The 17,419-nt window shown below is 35.0% G+C and overlaps 1 protein-coding gene across 1 annotated transcript in view; it reads left to right on the top strand.

Annotated features, from left to right (window-relative positions):
• Positions 1-4,878, top strand: part of nek11 (NIMA-related kinase 11) — a 73,154-nt gene extending 68,276 nt beyond the window's left edge. Inside the window, exon 16 of the mRNA XM_051132344.1 lies at positions 4,295-4,878. Within this exon, the coding sequence (XP_050988301.1) occupies positions 4,295-4,499 (205 nt within the window). The 3' untranslated portion in view covers positions 4,500-4,878. The remainder of the gene's footprint in view (positions 1-4,294) is intronic.
• The last annotated feature ends 12,541 nt before the right edge of the window (positions 4,879-17,419 follow it).

The following is a 17,419-nucleotide window of genomic DNA, read 5'->3' as shown; positions in this document are numbered from 1 at the left end:
GAATACTTACAGGACATACAAAAAGTATTTTCGTAGTTTTGCAAACTATTTTTAATTGTTTTTGTTTAGTTCACAATAACAGCACTGTCATTTACACATTTGTATATGAGAGACTGAAGTGTCATCCATCTTGTTGAATGGCCCTGAAAATCCAATCCAGATTCCAGAATGATAATGAAATAATCAGCTATCAGCTCATCACTGCTAAATCTACTATTCACAAACTAATTGGTTCAGTATTTCTCTAACTCCATGTCACTTTCTCTCTGTAATGACTGTAGTTGTCCCTATTAGGCTCATTGGCCTAGATTTTGTGAGTCAGACTCAGGAAAAAGGCAGTACAGATGTGTTATGTCATGACCAGGTCCTCACGGAATCTGCACCAATGACATTAATTGGATGTTGTTCCTCCCTAAAGGCTTCCATTCAGCTGGGAAGACTGGAAGGCCACTGGATGTTGGCTGTGAGGATTTGCTCTAATTAAGGCAGAAAAGCATCAGTGAAGTTTGAGATGAATTACAACATAGATTTTCCCCAGACGATCAATACAGAAATGTGAGAACAAAAAGTGCGCATTCTGTGTGGATCTGGTCATTGCGATTCACTCTACCTGAATAACTGCTCCTAGTTTCATAGCATGTTGTCATCAAGAGATATGCAGATATTACCTAACAACTTCAACCTGACTCACGAATGTCATATTGGCCATTTTCCACTTATTGAATGATACATGCCTCTCAACATCCCCTCTCCTTATGTTAAACACGTTCACCCCATATACCTGCTCCTGTTCTTTTCTTTGACTCATTTGTCACCTCTGTATTTCAGTGTGATCTCGTATTAGACACTGCATTCCGTCTCTTTAATATTCAGTCATCATTCACCTAGATTCTGTCATTCTTGAATAATTAAGTGCTGCCTTAATTTCTTTAATGATGCCTTTTTTGTCCTGTTTTGCTGAGTTATAAAGTTATAAACTTCTTGTTTTTATAATGTCACTTATGTAGGAGCCTGTTTTTCCTTTTTGGTAATGCCCTTGACTGCAAAGTTAAGCTGAAAACAAAACTTTGGAAAAAAAAAAAATGCTCTCAAACTACATTTCATTTACACTGTCAACAGGGGGTGTCTTTTCCATTAAAATGTTTTTATCTGTCATAGGAAATGACTGTGTGCTGTGATAAAGATAAAAATTGAACGTTGCAAGTCACAGATTTCATCGAGGGTTCATTTTTCTTCTTGTGGGCATGTGGAGAAACTTCCATACTTTTTGTTTCAAAAGTACCATGGGTATTACACAGTTTGATTTGACTTGCTTTCATAAAGGATGTTGATTTGAGGCCATCAGGCCTGAACAGCCGCAAAATTATGTTTCCATGTTCATCTTCTTGAATAATAGGTGGTGTTTCTTGTAATATATATATATATGTAATATATATTATGTAATATATCTCTGCAACCAGCGATTACCGGGCTTTAAGCACTTCAAGCATTTAAGCATATAAGGAAAAAGACACCTAAATTTGCCCACCTAAATCAATGATTAAAAAAGCATTTTTGGCAAATCCAGGTAATTTACCATATAAATATGATGTTTTTTAATGTTTATGACTGTTATAGAGCCAGCTGTGATCCAATCACTTTAAAACCTTGCTTTCTTGTTTAGAATCACCTGTTTTCCTTTAGGCTTTATAGGATTATGGGTAAATTTGGACAGGCCCCTTTTCTAAACGACCCTGTAATAGCTTCCCAAAGACTAAATTTCAACATTTTTTGATAATTATTGGCCTAGAGAGACCAGAGAATTATACTGCAATGTTTTTTCCAGATTGAATGAAAAGCCTAGGACTATTTTGCAAAAGTAGGTTTGTTACATCTTCTCAATCATTTAACAAACAACTTGATTGACAGCAGTGGTTCTAGAAGCAAAGTTGTCTAGAGTGAGTTCTATCGTATCATATGAATATCGTGTGTATGTGTGAAAAAACACCCAATGTACAATCGTTTACGCCCTTGAAAAATATAATATTCCCCTAGAGTGGCCATTTTTTTTCAAATTTCTCTCAAACCTTTGGGGCCATGAGTCGAACAGACCCACGGAGTTTCATTCCGATTGGCCTCTGTTAACCTTGTCTTAACCTTGTCAAAATTCGTTGGCCAGTGGTGGCCGTGTTTTTTGAGATACGCGAATGTCCTTGTAGACTTGTGGCACTTCGGGCCAAGACCGTGCACACCGATTTCATTTTGTTAGGGCAAATGGTTGTGCAGTTATAGCCATTTTTATGTTTTTTTCCCTCTTATAGCGCTACCAAGTGGCCAAGCTCTGTGATTTTATTTTTTATTTTTTTCCTGTGACCTCAGCTTGAGCTCTTACATAGGTGTTCTGAGTTTGGTGTAGATATCTCATTTTGTTCAGAAGTTATAGGCATTTTACTAAAAGTTGTCCCTTTCAAATGTTTTGGCGCCCCTTTGCGACAGTGATTCAAAAGTTCAACTTTTTTTTTTTTTGATAATTATTGATATTCGCTCTCCAAAGAATCTTTCTTCACTGTTAGTTCCGATCGGGCGAAAAACCTAGGACTAGTCCGCAAAATTAGGTTTTTCAGAAAATGCAAAATACCAAAAAAAATGATCACTGTACCGTCCCCGTCAGGCCGATTGGGGCGAGCCTTGATCACGTTGTAGGCAGTGCGAGTACTACCATCCCTCCAAGTTTCAAGTCTCTACGACTTAAGGTTTGGTCTGCACAATCAGTTTTACGTGGAGATCGCTGATCCATGACCCAATTACAATAGGGTTTCAGTGCTGCACACTTGAATCCCTAAAAATTCAGGGCTACAGTGGGTTCACCTATTTTAGTGCAAATATTTCATGCTATCATAATTTTAAGTGCCGAGCTTAAAGGATTAGTTCACTCCTGAATAAAAAGTTCCTGGTAATTTACTGTCTGTCTTTCTTCAGTTGAAAAGAAATTAAGGTTTTTGAGAAAAACTTTCCAGGATTTTTCTCTGTATAATGGACTTCAGTGGGATAAAAAGTATATACGTTTTTATTTAAAAAAAAAAAAAGAACAATCATTTCATGTAAAGCCCTTTGAAGCTGCATTGAAACTGCAGTTTGGACCTTCAACCCGTTGGCTCCCATTGAAGTCCACTTTTTTTTTTGATGGTGGTTAAAAAAAGTCAGATCAGTGTCACTGAGAAAATTATTTAAATAGTACTTGACTTTACAATAGGACTAGAATGAAAAGTGATATCATATAATAATTTATTTAAAACGATGGTCACATTAGTACAAGGCCTCGTGTACAGATGCTGCTTCTGTAGTTCTGATCTTTTTGGACTGAATAGGGGGATATTGTTCATCTCTTCCAGCTGTCTCTTTTAGTTTTTGATCTTTCTACATCCTCTACCTGATGACATTACTTTGGCTTTTGGGTGCTGAGTGAAACAAACCCAAACCTTGTAAGCTTGAACCCTCAAAAACCTCTGAGCTACTGCGGCCAGCAATCCATCATTTACTCTTTTCACACTTTGAGTCACAAATGTTACATTGTCCTGAACAATGAAGTACCCTGTCTTGGAAAGTCCAAATCAATTTAGTTCCCTCGACAAGAGGAAACCTGATTTCTATGGCTCCATCCCTCATAAGAATGACAATTTCTGATATACCAAGATGGAATTAATTACTTTTTCTTCTGTTATCTGACCTTCACCATTGAGTTCAGTTGGACCGTTACTACTGTACTGTCTGTTTGATCTCTAGACTATCAACTTTGAGAAAGAAATGGACATTTCTGTCTTGGTCAACACTTACGTCAACTCATAAATCATTCAGATATCTCACTGTCTCACACTAAGTGGACATATTCACAAAGGCATTACTTATTTTTAACTCAGTTTGAAGGAAAAGGAAAGACGTTCTATTTTTGGCCTGTCAGCTGTGAACGTATTTCACCTTAAACATGGTGTGTGTGTGATGGGCTGTTCCGCTCTTGCTGAGGGGTCCAAAGGTGCCGGTAGAGATCACACTGACATTGAGAAGAGGACGTGATTCACGGTGCCTGCTCACATACCCAACACCTGTCAGGGGGTGTTTTTACAGGAGGTCCCGCTTGGATGCACCCACTTGTCCCACAGTGTTGAGAGACTGAGTGCTGTAGGATACATGTAGAACACGGACTCCAGAAATCCCCTTGCATTTGAGTTTTGAGACTTCTCCAAGTTCTTCATAAATGTGAACTGGATTATTTTAGCTATTTTTTAATTTTAATTGTAATTTAAATTTGGTCTTTTAGGTCAGTGTGTCGGAAGCTAGGAGAGGAGGTCTTCCTCAAGGTCTATGAGTATCTGAAGCAGGCCCGACAGAGGCAAGAGAGCGAGGAGAACATCAGACAGGCTCTGATCCAGTTGGTGGAGAGGCCCAGCGATTGCTTTGAAGTAGATCAACTTCTTTATTATGAAGAGCTGCTCTTGGCAGCACAGGACAACACTGTAAGATAACAATGAAACAGATACACTCACTCGCAGATGTTATCCGTCAACAGCCATATAGATCAATTTATGAACTTTTAAGATCTGCCTGTGATGCAACTTCATATTGTAAGAGTGCAAACACTTTGTTAGGGTTGTGGATAATTCAGAATTTCAGAATTGGTTTACTTTTAATTCACGCATTGGAATGGAAATGGCAGGTGGAATGTTGGATTGGTAAGGACAGGGAGATTTACTGAAATGCAGTTCAAAGAAATAAAAAAAAAAAAGTCAATTTATTTGATCAAAAATACAGAACAAAAAGTAATATTATGAAATATTATTGCAATTTCAAATAACAGTTTTGTATTTTAATATACTTTTAAATATAATTTATTTCTGTGATGCAAAGCTGAATTTTCAGCAGCTATTACTCCAGTCTTCAGCGTCACATGATCTTTCAAAAATCATTCAGATATGCTGAATTATCATCAATGTTGGAAACAGTTGTGCTGCTTAATATTTTTTTTGGAACCTGTGATATTTTTTTTCAAGATTCTTTGATGAATAAAAAGTTAAAAAGAACAGCATTTATTCAAAATAGAAATCTTTTATAGTCTTTACTATCTCTTTTTCTCAATTTAACACATCCTTGCTGAATACAAGTATTAATTTCAAATAATTCAAAGAAAGAAAGAAAGAAAGAAAAAAAAATACTGACCCCAAACTTTGAACAGTGTATATTTTTACAAAAGATTTCTAAAAGGTTGCAAAAATAAAAAATAAAAAATATTAAGGAGCACAACTGTTTTCTACATTAATAATAAATCAGCGTATTAGGATGATTTCTGAAGGATCGTGTGACACTGCAGACTGGATTAAATGTGCTGAAAAAAACAAGGTATAAATTCTATTTTAAAGTATATTAAAATAGAAAACAACTATTTTAAATTGCAATATTATTTCACAATATTACTGTTTTTGACTGTATTTTTAATAAAATAACTGCAACTTTGATGAGTAAAAAAAGATTTAAAAATCTTAATGTTAAAAATCCCAAACGTTTGAATAGCAGTATAGAAAGAGAGATGTTTTTCTTACTGATTAGACATATAGACTGTACATCTAAAATAATCTAAAGTTTAATAATGTAAAAACAATTTACAGTGTTTAATTTTGAACCACAGAATTTCAGCACCACAAAATGCCTTTTCTCTTGATAAATTTTAACATCAAATTAGGAATATTTAAAATGAGTAAATATGTCCACTGTCTTCCTTTAGAACATGCACCCCACTGTCATCTATAAAATAGAAGTTAATTAATTAAATATAATGAAAAATGGGTCATTTCTGTTAAAAAGAATGTAAATGTATTCATATGTTGAAACCTTCATATGTTCATATTTTGGTGTTAAAATGCATCAGTTTATGGAAATGTATTCGTATGTTGTGTTAATGGGTAAATCACACTGGAAATAGTTCAAAAGAATGTTAAAAAGCATTATTAAACTCTACACTTCCTTTGAACTCAAAATTCTATGCTTCAATTCCAGGATATAATTAGACTCGAAACCTATTCGTAATTCAATTCTGATTGCACACAACTCTAATATTTGTGATGTGTGGTACATTCAAGTCATATTTTATAAAACTTTGGTACTTAGATATATTAGACACTAGATATGTTTTGTCCTAGTAAATATAAATAAATAAAAATATGTAAGTGTAATTTAAGGTTAAATTATGTTTTTTGCTAATATGTACTATCCTGAGATCCTGTGCAAAAAATTAAAGCCCTTTACTGTGTTCACTATACATACTTTATATGTATATCTTATATTTTATTTGCTTGATATTATGTGTAATTTTAACTTCTGACGAGTCTGTCACTAGTTCATTTTTTACTTCTTACAGTTTTGAAAAGTCTGTACAGCGCTTACATATTTCATTTTTTCACTGTTTTCTGAAAACCCCCTGATGTTTTATGATTACAGTTATTAATCGATCTGTTTTGTGGTGCCTGTTCACCAAAAATTGGCTGATTTCTCACAGCTCAGAAGTTAGTGAGCTGAGTTAAACGCAACGGTAGAGGATCAATAGCAGGAAACACTGAGGCTCAGGGACTCTAGCGCTCCAGTCAGCCTTCTCCATTGTTCTGCTGTTATCGCTGAAGCGAACCAAGACATTCATTACAAGCTATCGACTTTTCCATGACATGAATGTAGGAATGTTGTTGTTTCTTTCCGTTAAAGATAATCCAAACTCAAAATATGGCTTTAATAGTCTTGCCATTTGAACTGCACACATTGTACCACTCTGAAGATGGGAGTGTTCTTCACAAAACCATCACTGATTTAATCAGACAATGTATGTTTATATAAACAGCTTGTCACGGTGATGGATTACTAGTACTGATCTACTAGTAATGTTCTTTTACTCTAGTACAATGAAAGTTGGAGAAACATCATGATACACATCAATGGATCCTCAGTAGTGAATGGGTGCCGTCAGAACGAGAGTCCAAACAGCTGATTAAAAACATCACAATTTTCCACAAGTTATCTACACAACTTCAGTCCATTAATTAACATCTGGTTAAGTCAAAAGCTGCATGTTTGTAAGAAACAAAGGCTTAACTTTAAAAGAACACTCCATAAAATGTGCTATAAAAATGAAAACATGCAGATTTTCACTTCATAAGATGTTAATTAAAATACAGTCGAATGGATTACTTGTGATGTTTTTATCAGCTGTTTGGACTCTAATTCTGACGGCACCCATTCACTGGTGAGCAAGTGATGTAATGTTAAGTTTCTCTTTTTTCAATGTTGAAACAAACTCATCTACATCGTAAATGGCCTGAGACAGTGCATTTTCAATAATTTTTTATTTTTGGGTGAACTATTTCTTTAAGTACGATCAGCAGAAATTCACAGTGCATTTTAGCACATCAAGTTCATAGCTGTGCTTGTGCTGTCATGCTGTGCTTGTTAACTCTCATTTACACTTTATAAATGCCATTCCAGTTTGCCGTGAAGTATTAACCGTGTACCCCACGTCCTCCTACTGTGCTCGCTTTTTCACATGTCAGAAACAAAGCTTTCATACACCCCTTGCTGTAAGGTTCAGAGAGTTTTGCTAGCCGAGAATCCATTGTTTTGTAATTCTAGTTGGTGTTGTGGTCATGTAAACGCTGTCTCATTATCGTCACTGTGTTTTCAGACACCTTATCATGTTCTGCTTGACTGATATGTCTGGACTGGAGAGAGCCAGAGTATTGTCACGGACGATGACAGATGTCATGAGGGATTCGTTGCTTGTGTGTCCTCCAGTCAAACAAAAAAAAAAAAGATGTTTATTAAATGGATGGAAGCGATTGACCGGAAGAGAGATAGTGAGTGACAGTGATAGTGACAGGCTACATTCAGTCAGTCAGTGTTTGACAGCTGTATTTACTAACAGGTGTGATTCTCAAATCATCTTGTTCATACAACAGCCTACAGGAGTGGTTTGAATGCTGTCTGTAGATGAACAAATAAGCCTCTTTTCTATTGTTCTACTGTCAGCTGTTCTTCAGTTACTCAGATTTACAGTGGGTAAAATAAGTATTGAATTATTCTCCATTTTCTCAGTAAATATATTTATAAAGGTGCTGTTGACTTGAAATTTTCACCAGATGTTGGTAATAACCCAAGTAATCCATAAATGCAAAGAAAACAAAACAAATAAGATCAGAAATTAAGTTATGTGTAATGAAATGGAATGACACGGGGGAAAAGTATTGAAGACATGAAGAAAGGGAGGTGCAATACGGCATGGAAAGCCAAAAAACTAGCTAGAAGTCCACTTTCAGAAAAACTATTTACAAAAAATTTACTCACCCCCTTATCATCCAAGATACTCATGTCTTTTGTCTTCAGTCGTGAAGAAACTATGTTTTTTGAGGAAAGAATTTCAGGATATAATGGACTTTATTGGTTCCCACGATTTTCAACTTCCAAAATGTAGTTTAAATGCAGCTCCGAAGAGCTCTAAACGATCCCAGCCGAGGAAGAAGGGTCTAGCGAAACGATTTGTCATTTTTTTATGAACATAAAAATTTGTTTACTTTTTAAGCACAAAAGCTTGTGTAGTACAGGCTCTGGGATGCATGTCCATGACTACTATTACATTACTATTACGTACTATTGAATCATGTCGAAATGTCACGCAGAACATAGGCGGAACTACTTACCCAGTGTTTACAGAAGTAATGCGCAAAGACTAAGGAAGTGCAAGTAAGTCGAATGCTGTTTACAAACTAAAAAGGTACAACGATGTCAGACGATTCTGAAGTTGTGTGAGAAAATGAGATGCAGTTTTTCACCATACTCTACCTTTTTGAGCTGGAGCACACAGACAATGATTTTAGACGTGATTCGTAGTGTCGTGGACGCGCATCCCAGAGCCTGACTGATCGTTTTGCTGGATAAGACCCTTCTAGGTCCATTATATGGAGAAAAATCCTGAAATGCTTTCCTCAAAAACCATAATTTCTTCATGACTGAAGACAGAAAGACATGAACATCTTGGATGACAACGGTCTGAGTAAATTATTTGTAAATTGTTGTTCTGGAAGTGGACTTCTTTAAGTAGCAAGGGTATGCTTGTAGCAGTAGCCAAAAATACATTATATGGGTCAAAATGATCAATTTTTCTTTTGATGCCAAAAATCATTAGGATATTAAGTAAAGATCATGTTACATGAAGATATTTTGTGCACTTCCTACTGTAAATATATCAGAACTTAATTTTTGATTAGTAATATGCATTGCTAAGAACTTCATTTGGACAACTTCAAAGGTGATTTTCTGAATATTTAGATTTTTTTTGCACCCTCAAATTCCAGGTTTTCAAATTGTTGTATCTTGGCCAAATATTGTCCTATCCTAACAAACATACGTCAATGGAAAGCTTATTTATTCAGCTTTCAGATGATGTATAAATCTCAATTTCATATTGACCCTTATGACTGTTTTTTTGGTCCATGGTCACATATTAGCTGGTTCAGTCCCAACATCTACAGTAGCAGGATGATGAAGATGAAACAAGGGAGGGCATTTCAGCAAGACAATGATCCCAAACACAGCCAAGGAAACTCCTAATTGGTTTCAGAAAAAGAAAATAAAGCTGCTATGGCCCAGCCCAATCACCTAAATTGAATCCAATAGAAAATAAGAATTAAAGATCAGAGTTCATAGAAGAGGCCCACAGAACCTTTAAGATTTGAAGACTCTGTGGAAGAATGGGCCAAAATCACACCTGAACAAATGTATGCGACTAGTTTTTCCATACAGGAGGTGTCTTGAAGCTGTCATTACCATTATATAGCTTGGTTTTTTTAATGCATCCTATCTTCCAAAAATTTGGGGTTGGTAAGTTCTTTTAAAATGTTTTTTGAATGTATCTTATGCTCACCAGGACAGCATTTTTTTCTTTAAAAAATATGGTAGAAGCAGTAATATTGTAAAATATTATTGCAACTTAAAACAACTGTTTTTGTAATTTATGTAATGTAATTTATTCCTGTGATACAAAGTAGAATTTTCAGCATCATTACTCCAGTCTTCAGTGTCACATGATACTTCAGAAATCATTTAGATTTACAGAGCATCCCTTGGTAATTAATTTTAATAAAATATGCTCATAAAGTGGTTAAAAAAATGGAAATTATTCCTACACTGAAGTAGGAATGAATTGTGATATTGCAATTGATGTGATCCTGGACCACAAAACCAGTCATAAGGGATCAGTTTTTTGAAACTGAGATTTCTACATCATCTAAAAGCTGAATAAATATTATTATTTGAAAACTATTTGAAAATCAGGAATCTGAGGTTGAAAAAAATTCAAAATATTGAAGTTGTTAAAATGAAGTTGTTAGCAATGCATACTAAATAATTTAAACATTTTTATATATATATTTACAGTAGGATATTTAGAAAATATCTTTATGGAACATGATTTTTACTAAATATCCTAACGATTTTTGGCATAAATGAAAAATGAATCATTTTGACCCATACAATGTATTTTTGGCTATTGTTACAAATATTCTCATGCTACGTAAGACTGGTTTTGTGGACCAGGGTCACATATTGCAATAGGATAAATAAAATGGACAAGATGCTGCATATAAATGTTAAAATTGCACAAATACTGTATCCTTGTCTGACAGAATGGTGAATGGCGAATGGCGAGCTGGGTTTGCATGACTATTTTCAAACAACCTCTTTTAAAATGTTCTTTCTCTTGTACGTATAGCATGCATCATTAAAAAGTCTGATTTACTTCAGTTCATGTAAATGAACTAATTTACATGAACCGAATGTACATTGCCTCAGTAGGCAGCCTCATGGCTTGGCAAGGTACAATTTAAAGTAGTTTTCCCAACCCTGATTCCTACCAATCACATACTGTACAAACATATCTATGAAAAAATCCTTGATAGCACACAACCGTTGGGTCTTGTGGTCTATAATTGTTGCCAGTCTGTAAACACCCCTGTGTTTGCACAGAGTGCTGTATTGACCTCAGAATTACAGTGATCACTTAGGGAGGTCTCAGCACTTCGAAGACCATGAGTGTTCAGCTCAGCAAAGAGCAAGACATAATTAGACAGGAGGATAATAAGCACCTTTTTGCCTCCTGCTGCCCTCAGCTCTTCTGGCCATGATCAGTCCTCAGCAGGAGCAAATGGAAGAGCTACATTAGTTAATGGACAGAGGAAATGGGTACAGTGGGAAACTTAAGAACTGGGCCCCAAAAACAAATGTATTGTATACTGATTGCATTTTTATGTAGTGGGGAAGATTAGTCAGTTATCAATCAGTATTAATTTCTCCATAGTGTTTTGTTTTAATGGCAGGAATATGTAAATTTTGCCACTAGAAGTCTTATTCAAAACAATAACGAAGACATAGCTCAATGGCACAGTGATGGAATTGTGGGAGTTATTGTGTTCACCTCCATTTTTGCTATATAATGTTATTTTTGGCGACAGCACCTGGAGTAAACAATAATGAATAATTGTGTTCCATCAAGAATGTGTAAAACGAACAACTGTGGCTTGCTAAATGCTATCAGAGATTTTCGACTTTAAAGGAGAAGTTCACTTCCAAAACAAAGATTCACATATAATGTACTCACCCCCTTGTCATCCAAGATGTTCATGTCTTTCTTTCTTCAGTCGTAAAGAAATGATGTTTGTTGAGGAAAACATTTCAGCATTTTTCTCCATATAATGGACTGATATGGTGCCCCGATTTTATACTTCCAGAATGCAGTTTAAATGCGGCTTCAAACGATCCCAAATTTGGTTGTAAACAATCCCAGCCGAGAAAGAAGGGTCTAGCGAAACGTTGGTTATTTTCATTAAAAAAATACAATTTAAATACTTTTTAATCTTAAATGCTTGTCTTGCCTTTCTCTCCCTGAACTCTGTGTATCCTGGTTCAAAATAATTAGGCTATGTCGGCAAACTCCAATTGTATTTTTTCCCTCAAGTTCAAAAATCATTTCAAAATCATCCTACATCGCTGAAATTCCGACCCAGTTTTTGCAAAGTGAACATGCAAAGAAGATCAAACACCCTTAACAAAAAAGGTCAAACAGCGATATAGGAGGATTTTTGAAGTTGAGGGAGAACATGAGATGGGAGTTTTTTGACATACCCTAACTATCATGAACCAGAACAAGAACAGTCCAGGCAAAGTAAGACAAGACGAGCGTTTGGCATTAAAATTGTGTTATGGCATATAAATTGTATTATTTTTTATTAAAATAACCGATCATTACGCTAGATAAGACCCTTCTTTCTCAGCTGGGATCGTTTACAACCGCATTGGGGAACATTTGAAGCTGCATTTAAACTGCATTTTGGAAGTTCAAAATCAGGGCACCATATCAGTCCATTATATGGAGAAAAATGCTGAATGTTTCCCCCAAAAAACATAATTTCTTTACGACTGAAGAAAGAAAGACATGAACATCTTGGATGACAAGGGTTGAGTAAATTATTTGTAAACTGTTGTTCTGGAAATGGAGTTCCTCCTTTAATGATACATTTTTTAGGAAGTGCAATGTGTTTTCATGGCTTATACCAACAACCAAGGGTAGGGTAGATATAATGCCATTGACAGGCGACACAGTAACCATGTGCAGTCTTGTGGAATAATGTTATGTTTTTATCAGCTGTTTGGACTCTCATTATGAGGGCCCCCTTTCACTGCAGAGGATCCATTGGCGAGCAAGTGAGTAATGCTAAATTTCTCCAGATCTCTTTAGATTGACTAATCGACACATTGTTCATTATCATTCATTGTTAATTAACATTTTTGGCAGCACTTTTATTGACAAAATTATTAGTATCAGATAACAAGTAATAAACTTTTGATAGAGTTGAGAATCACGCAGCTGTCTCAGTGGCTGCTGGAAACCTTTATTGCATGCCAAACACTACAAAGCTGGTCCGCAGCTGTAAGTTTGCTAGTAAAGATTTATTTATAATTAGTCCTATAAGTTGTGGTACTTTCCTGAGTTTGTGCTTGATGACTTGCAAAAGAAGCCACGCTGGGCCCAGGTGCAGGGACCCGATTACAGAACAGGTTTTGAATAAGAGATGCTCTACTTTAAATCTCGGAGGAGAATCCACCTTTAGATTCTGCAATCAAACACACCTGCACAGCGAAATGCAGCTCAGTATAAATCGCTGTTGGCTCCAGCAGTGCTTTCCAGCTACTGTGATCTCGATGCCCTGGCAAGTCTGGGTCTGTGCCGTTGTGTGCCATCCCTCTGTGGGCTGCATTAGCATTCAGCTCAGCAGGTTTCTGGCTGCCAATGGATAAATTAATTGATATTTTGGTGGTGGAGAGCTTGCGACAGTTCCAATCTTGTAAAGACAGTTTTTCAAATTGACCCACTTTCCCAACCACTGGAGTTGGTGGTTTAATTGAGTCAGCCTGATTTAGCAACATATTCAAAATGCATTTAAAGTCATTGTTTTTGTTGATAATGATGGTGATGACTAATTTGAAGGATAACTTGCAGCAGGGGGTCAGGCCTCCCAGAAGTCTTTATCATATTAATGTTATTGTTTTGTTATTATAGTTTCAGCTTTTGCATTGTATATCCTTCTCAAGCTATTATAAGATTTCAGCTATTAGATGCATCTACTTTAGACTTCATTTAATTTTTCAGAAATTTTTTATGTTTTTATAGTAGCTTGTGAAATGAGTAAACGAAACAGTTGACAATGTCCTTTATGTTACTGAATATTTATTTATACAACCAGTCAAAAGTTTTTGAAAAGCAAGATTTTTAATGTTTTTAAAGAAGTCTCTTCTGCTCACCAAGCCTGAATTTATTTGATCCAAAGTACAGCAAAAACAGCACAATTTTGAAATATTTTTACTATTTAAAATAGCTGCTTTCTATTTGAATATATTTTAAAATGTAATTTATTCCTGTGATCAAAGCTAAATTTTTTTAGCATCATTACTCCAGTCTTCAGTGTCACATGATCCTTCTGAAATCATTCTGATATGTTGATTTGCTGTTCAAGAAACATTATTATTATTATTATTATTATTAATACTATTATTATTAGTCAGTATAGATATTTTTTTATAATGATACAAAATATTTCTATTTCAGATAAATGCTGTTCTTCTGAACTCTATATTCATTAAAGAAACCTTAAAAAAATCTACTCAGCTGTTTTCAGCATTATTATAATAATAATAATACATTTTTTGAGCAGCAAATCAGAATATTAGATTGATTTCTGAAGGATCATGGTGCTAAAAGGATCATGGAGTAATGATGCTAAAAATTCAGCTTTGAAATCACAGGAATAAATTGCATTTTAAAATATATTCAAATGGAAAACAGTTATTTTAAATAGTAAAAATATTTCAAAATTGTACTGTTTTTGCTGTACGTTGGATCAAATAAATGCAGGATTGGTGAGCAGAAGAGATTTCTTTAAAAAACATTGCAAATTTTACTGTTCAAAAACTTTTGATTGGTAGTGTATTTCAAATAAATGCTATTAATTTAATTGAATTATTTGCTTGCAAATATTAAAATTAAATGATTGTATCACCAATTTAATTTTTAGAATAGTCAGCCTAACTTCAGACTCTCAAAAGTAAACTATAAGCTGTCTGTAAGTGAATATAATGTCTAAAGGAATAAATGCTGTTGAGGCTTCAAGTCACACGATCAGGTCTTGATCCTGACACTGAACCGGGCACATCCAGCCATTATGACTCATCTCTATGTTCCTCTGCCTGCCACTTTGTCTCATCAGGTTTGGGTGGAGAGTGGGCGTTCGGTGCGCTTTGGTCGTAACATCCGTATCACAGTTGTACCTTAAATCGCTCGTTCTCATCAACCCTGACTAAGTGCAATGAGGCATATAGCCATTGAGGAGAACATATTGCCAGGAACACTGAACATAACTAATGCCTCCTCTTACAGAGAGAGAGAGAGTGCGTATAGACTGCATACTCTGTTTTCATTAATCTTTCTCCAATAACTTGTCGGAGGGGCTCGAGGCCTAAACACATTGCATGTAATTTTTACCTACTGTACCTCCCAGTACAGAACTGAATGAATTGAAAATATTTGCCAATATGATATTGTTTATTTCAATGTGAAGTACTGGAGATCTGGGAGATTATTTGCTCCGATATTAGAGGCAATGAGCTGTTTTGACGTTGCATTGCATTAGTTTACTGGTTTAAATGTGTTAAAATGCTTTAATTTAGTTTAAATGAGTATCAGCATCCATAATGTGTTGTTTCAACAGTATATTCTCTTGAGTCTACGGTATTTACCCGAATGGATCAAATTGCTATCCGACTGGATATGCACATTTGAGAAACTGTTATCAAAAATGTGTTTACTAATAGTAGCTTTGCATACTTTCACTCAACACTTAAAAAAATCTGCTTAATTATAATGAGCTAATAACAATAATTACACTGAAATTTTTTAACCAGCCCTAAAATAATTTTTGGTTTAAGGGCATGATCCTTCAAAGTTAAAAGTAATATTTATTATTATTATTTTTTGATAGTATTTTTTTTTTTTGTCAATGTGTTTGTTGGTACTTTTCATAAATTAAAATTTCAAAAGAAAAAAACTTAAAATACAGTATGTGTTGTTTTGTGTTTTTATGAAAAAAAGGGGGACTTTAACATATACATATAATTAAATATATTAAGAAAAGTTTACATTTAGCATGCTTACACAGCAAAAAAAATGCTGGGTTAAAAATAACCCAGCGCTGGGTGAATTATGGACAAACCCAGTGATTCGGTTGTTTTGATCCAGCGGTTGGTTAAAATGTTTAACCCATCCTTCTGGGTAGTTAAAATACCAAATATCTTGTTTAAAATGAATCCAAAATGTTGGAAATTGGTTTGGTTGGAAATTAACATTTTTTAATATGTTCAGTAAATGAACATTTATTAATCAGTTGAATAAATAATAATTAAATAATAAACTTTTTTTATTGTTTATTAATAAATGTTCTCCTTTTGATTATTGCTGGTGCTTTTAGTAATTATGTGTATGATTTTTAATTTAAAACCTATTTTAGATTCATTTTAAGCCAGCCATATAGTAGTTTTTAAACAATACATGAGTAAAAATAAAACTACCCAGAACGTTGGGTTAAACATTTTGGGTCAAAACAACCAAATCGCTGACTTTGTCCAAATTTCACCAATTCCACCCAGCACTTTTTAGAGTGTATATGCTTAAGCTTTTGGCTAATAGTTAACCTGAAAGGGATTTGATGCTAAATGCATCTTGGATGACCTTTACACTTGATATTTTCATAATCAGTCCATAATCTCATCTGAATGAAGTGACAGAGTGTAAATATTTTCTAAGAACAGCTGTACTGAATGCAAGCAGCCACAGCTACTGAGTATGAAAACCCCATTTTGGAAAACCTTGGAATTACAAAGTTCTGTCTGGCATTTTTGTCCAAATTGAGTTATTCACATTTTTTTTTAAGTTGTGTCAATTTTTGGACTTTTTATTTTTAAAAAAGGTTTTATCTACAAAGTATATAGAATGCAAAAACTTTAAATCTCACTATCTCAAAAACAGCTCAGAATGCAGATAAAACCGTATAATTCCTAGGTGGCGAAATGTCCACACAGGCTCTTTGTAAACGGTTTGTCAGAGTGAAAATTGTGAGCTCACTTTCCATGTGGGAATCCTCCTTCTGTGGCCTCCTTATCGTTAGACTTTAGATATGTCAGCATGTGATGGATCTAGTGAACATACCCACATGTTGTGCGAGATTGAAGAAGAAAGCTCTGCTCCAGTTCTCATGCCTACAGGACAAAACTCTAAGCTGTCATGACACTATGCAGTGGAGCAGCAGGAGCGATTTCCAGGCTCTGGCACTGCCGTAATTGGTTGCTATTGCATCTTTTTTCCTCAGGTGTTATGTCGGTCTTTTGGTTTCATGTGACTAGACAAAAGAGAGCATCAGAGCCAATAATATCAATGTGCTTTTCTCTCTTCCTCTCCGCTGCGCTTTCTTTCTCACTCTCTCCATTTCTACTTACGTTTATATAATGGGAAAGGTCTAGACCTTTTACTATCATATGCAGGTAAAACTGAGATGACAAGCTTAATGGCTGAATGGAGCATTAACTTATCAAATCATTTATTGGTTCTGGGCAGCAGCAACACCTGTGAATGAAGGTTAACGGGTCTAGAGGGCATTTGAGTGTTTCAAATTAGATTTGTCTCCTTCAATGATTCAAGCCATCACATCTCACTGCTTTTATCAGTTATCATGCAAGAAAAGACCAGTTTTTTTGCTCTTTTTATTGTTCATTATCTTTGATATATATCAGAATTTTTTTATTAACATCATAC

This window comes from Labeo rohita, chromosome 16 (assembly GCF_022985175.1).
Source record: "Labeo rohita strain BAU-BD-2019 chromosome 16, IGBB_LRoh.1.0, whole genome shotgun sequence".
In the NCBI taxonomy this organism is placed as follows: Eukaryota; Metazoa; Chordata; class Actinopteri; order Cypriniformes; family Cyprinidae; genus Labeo; species Labeo rohita.
Note: the sequence above shows the minus strand (reverse complement) of the source record. Positions and strands in the feature narration are given on the sequence as shown.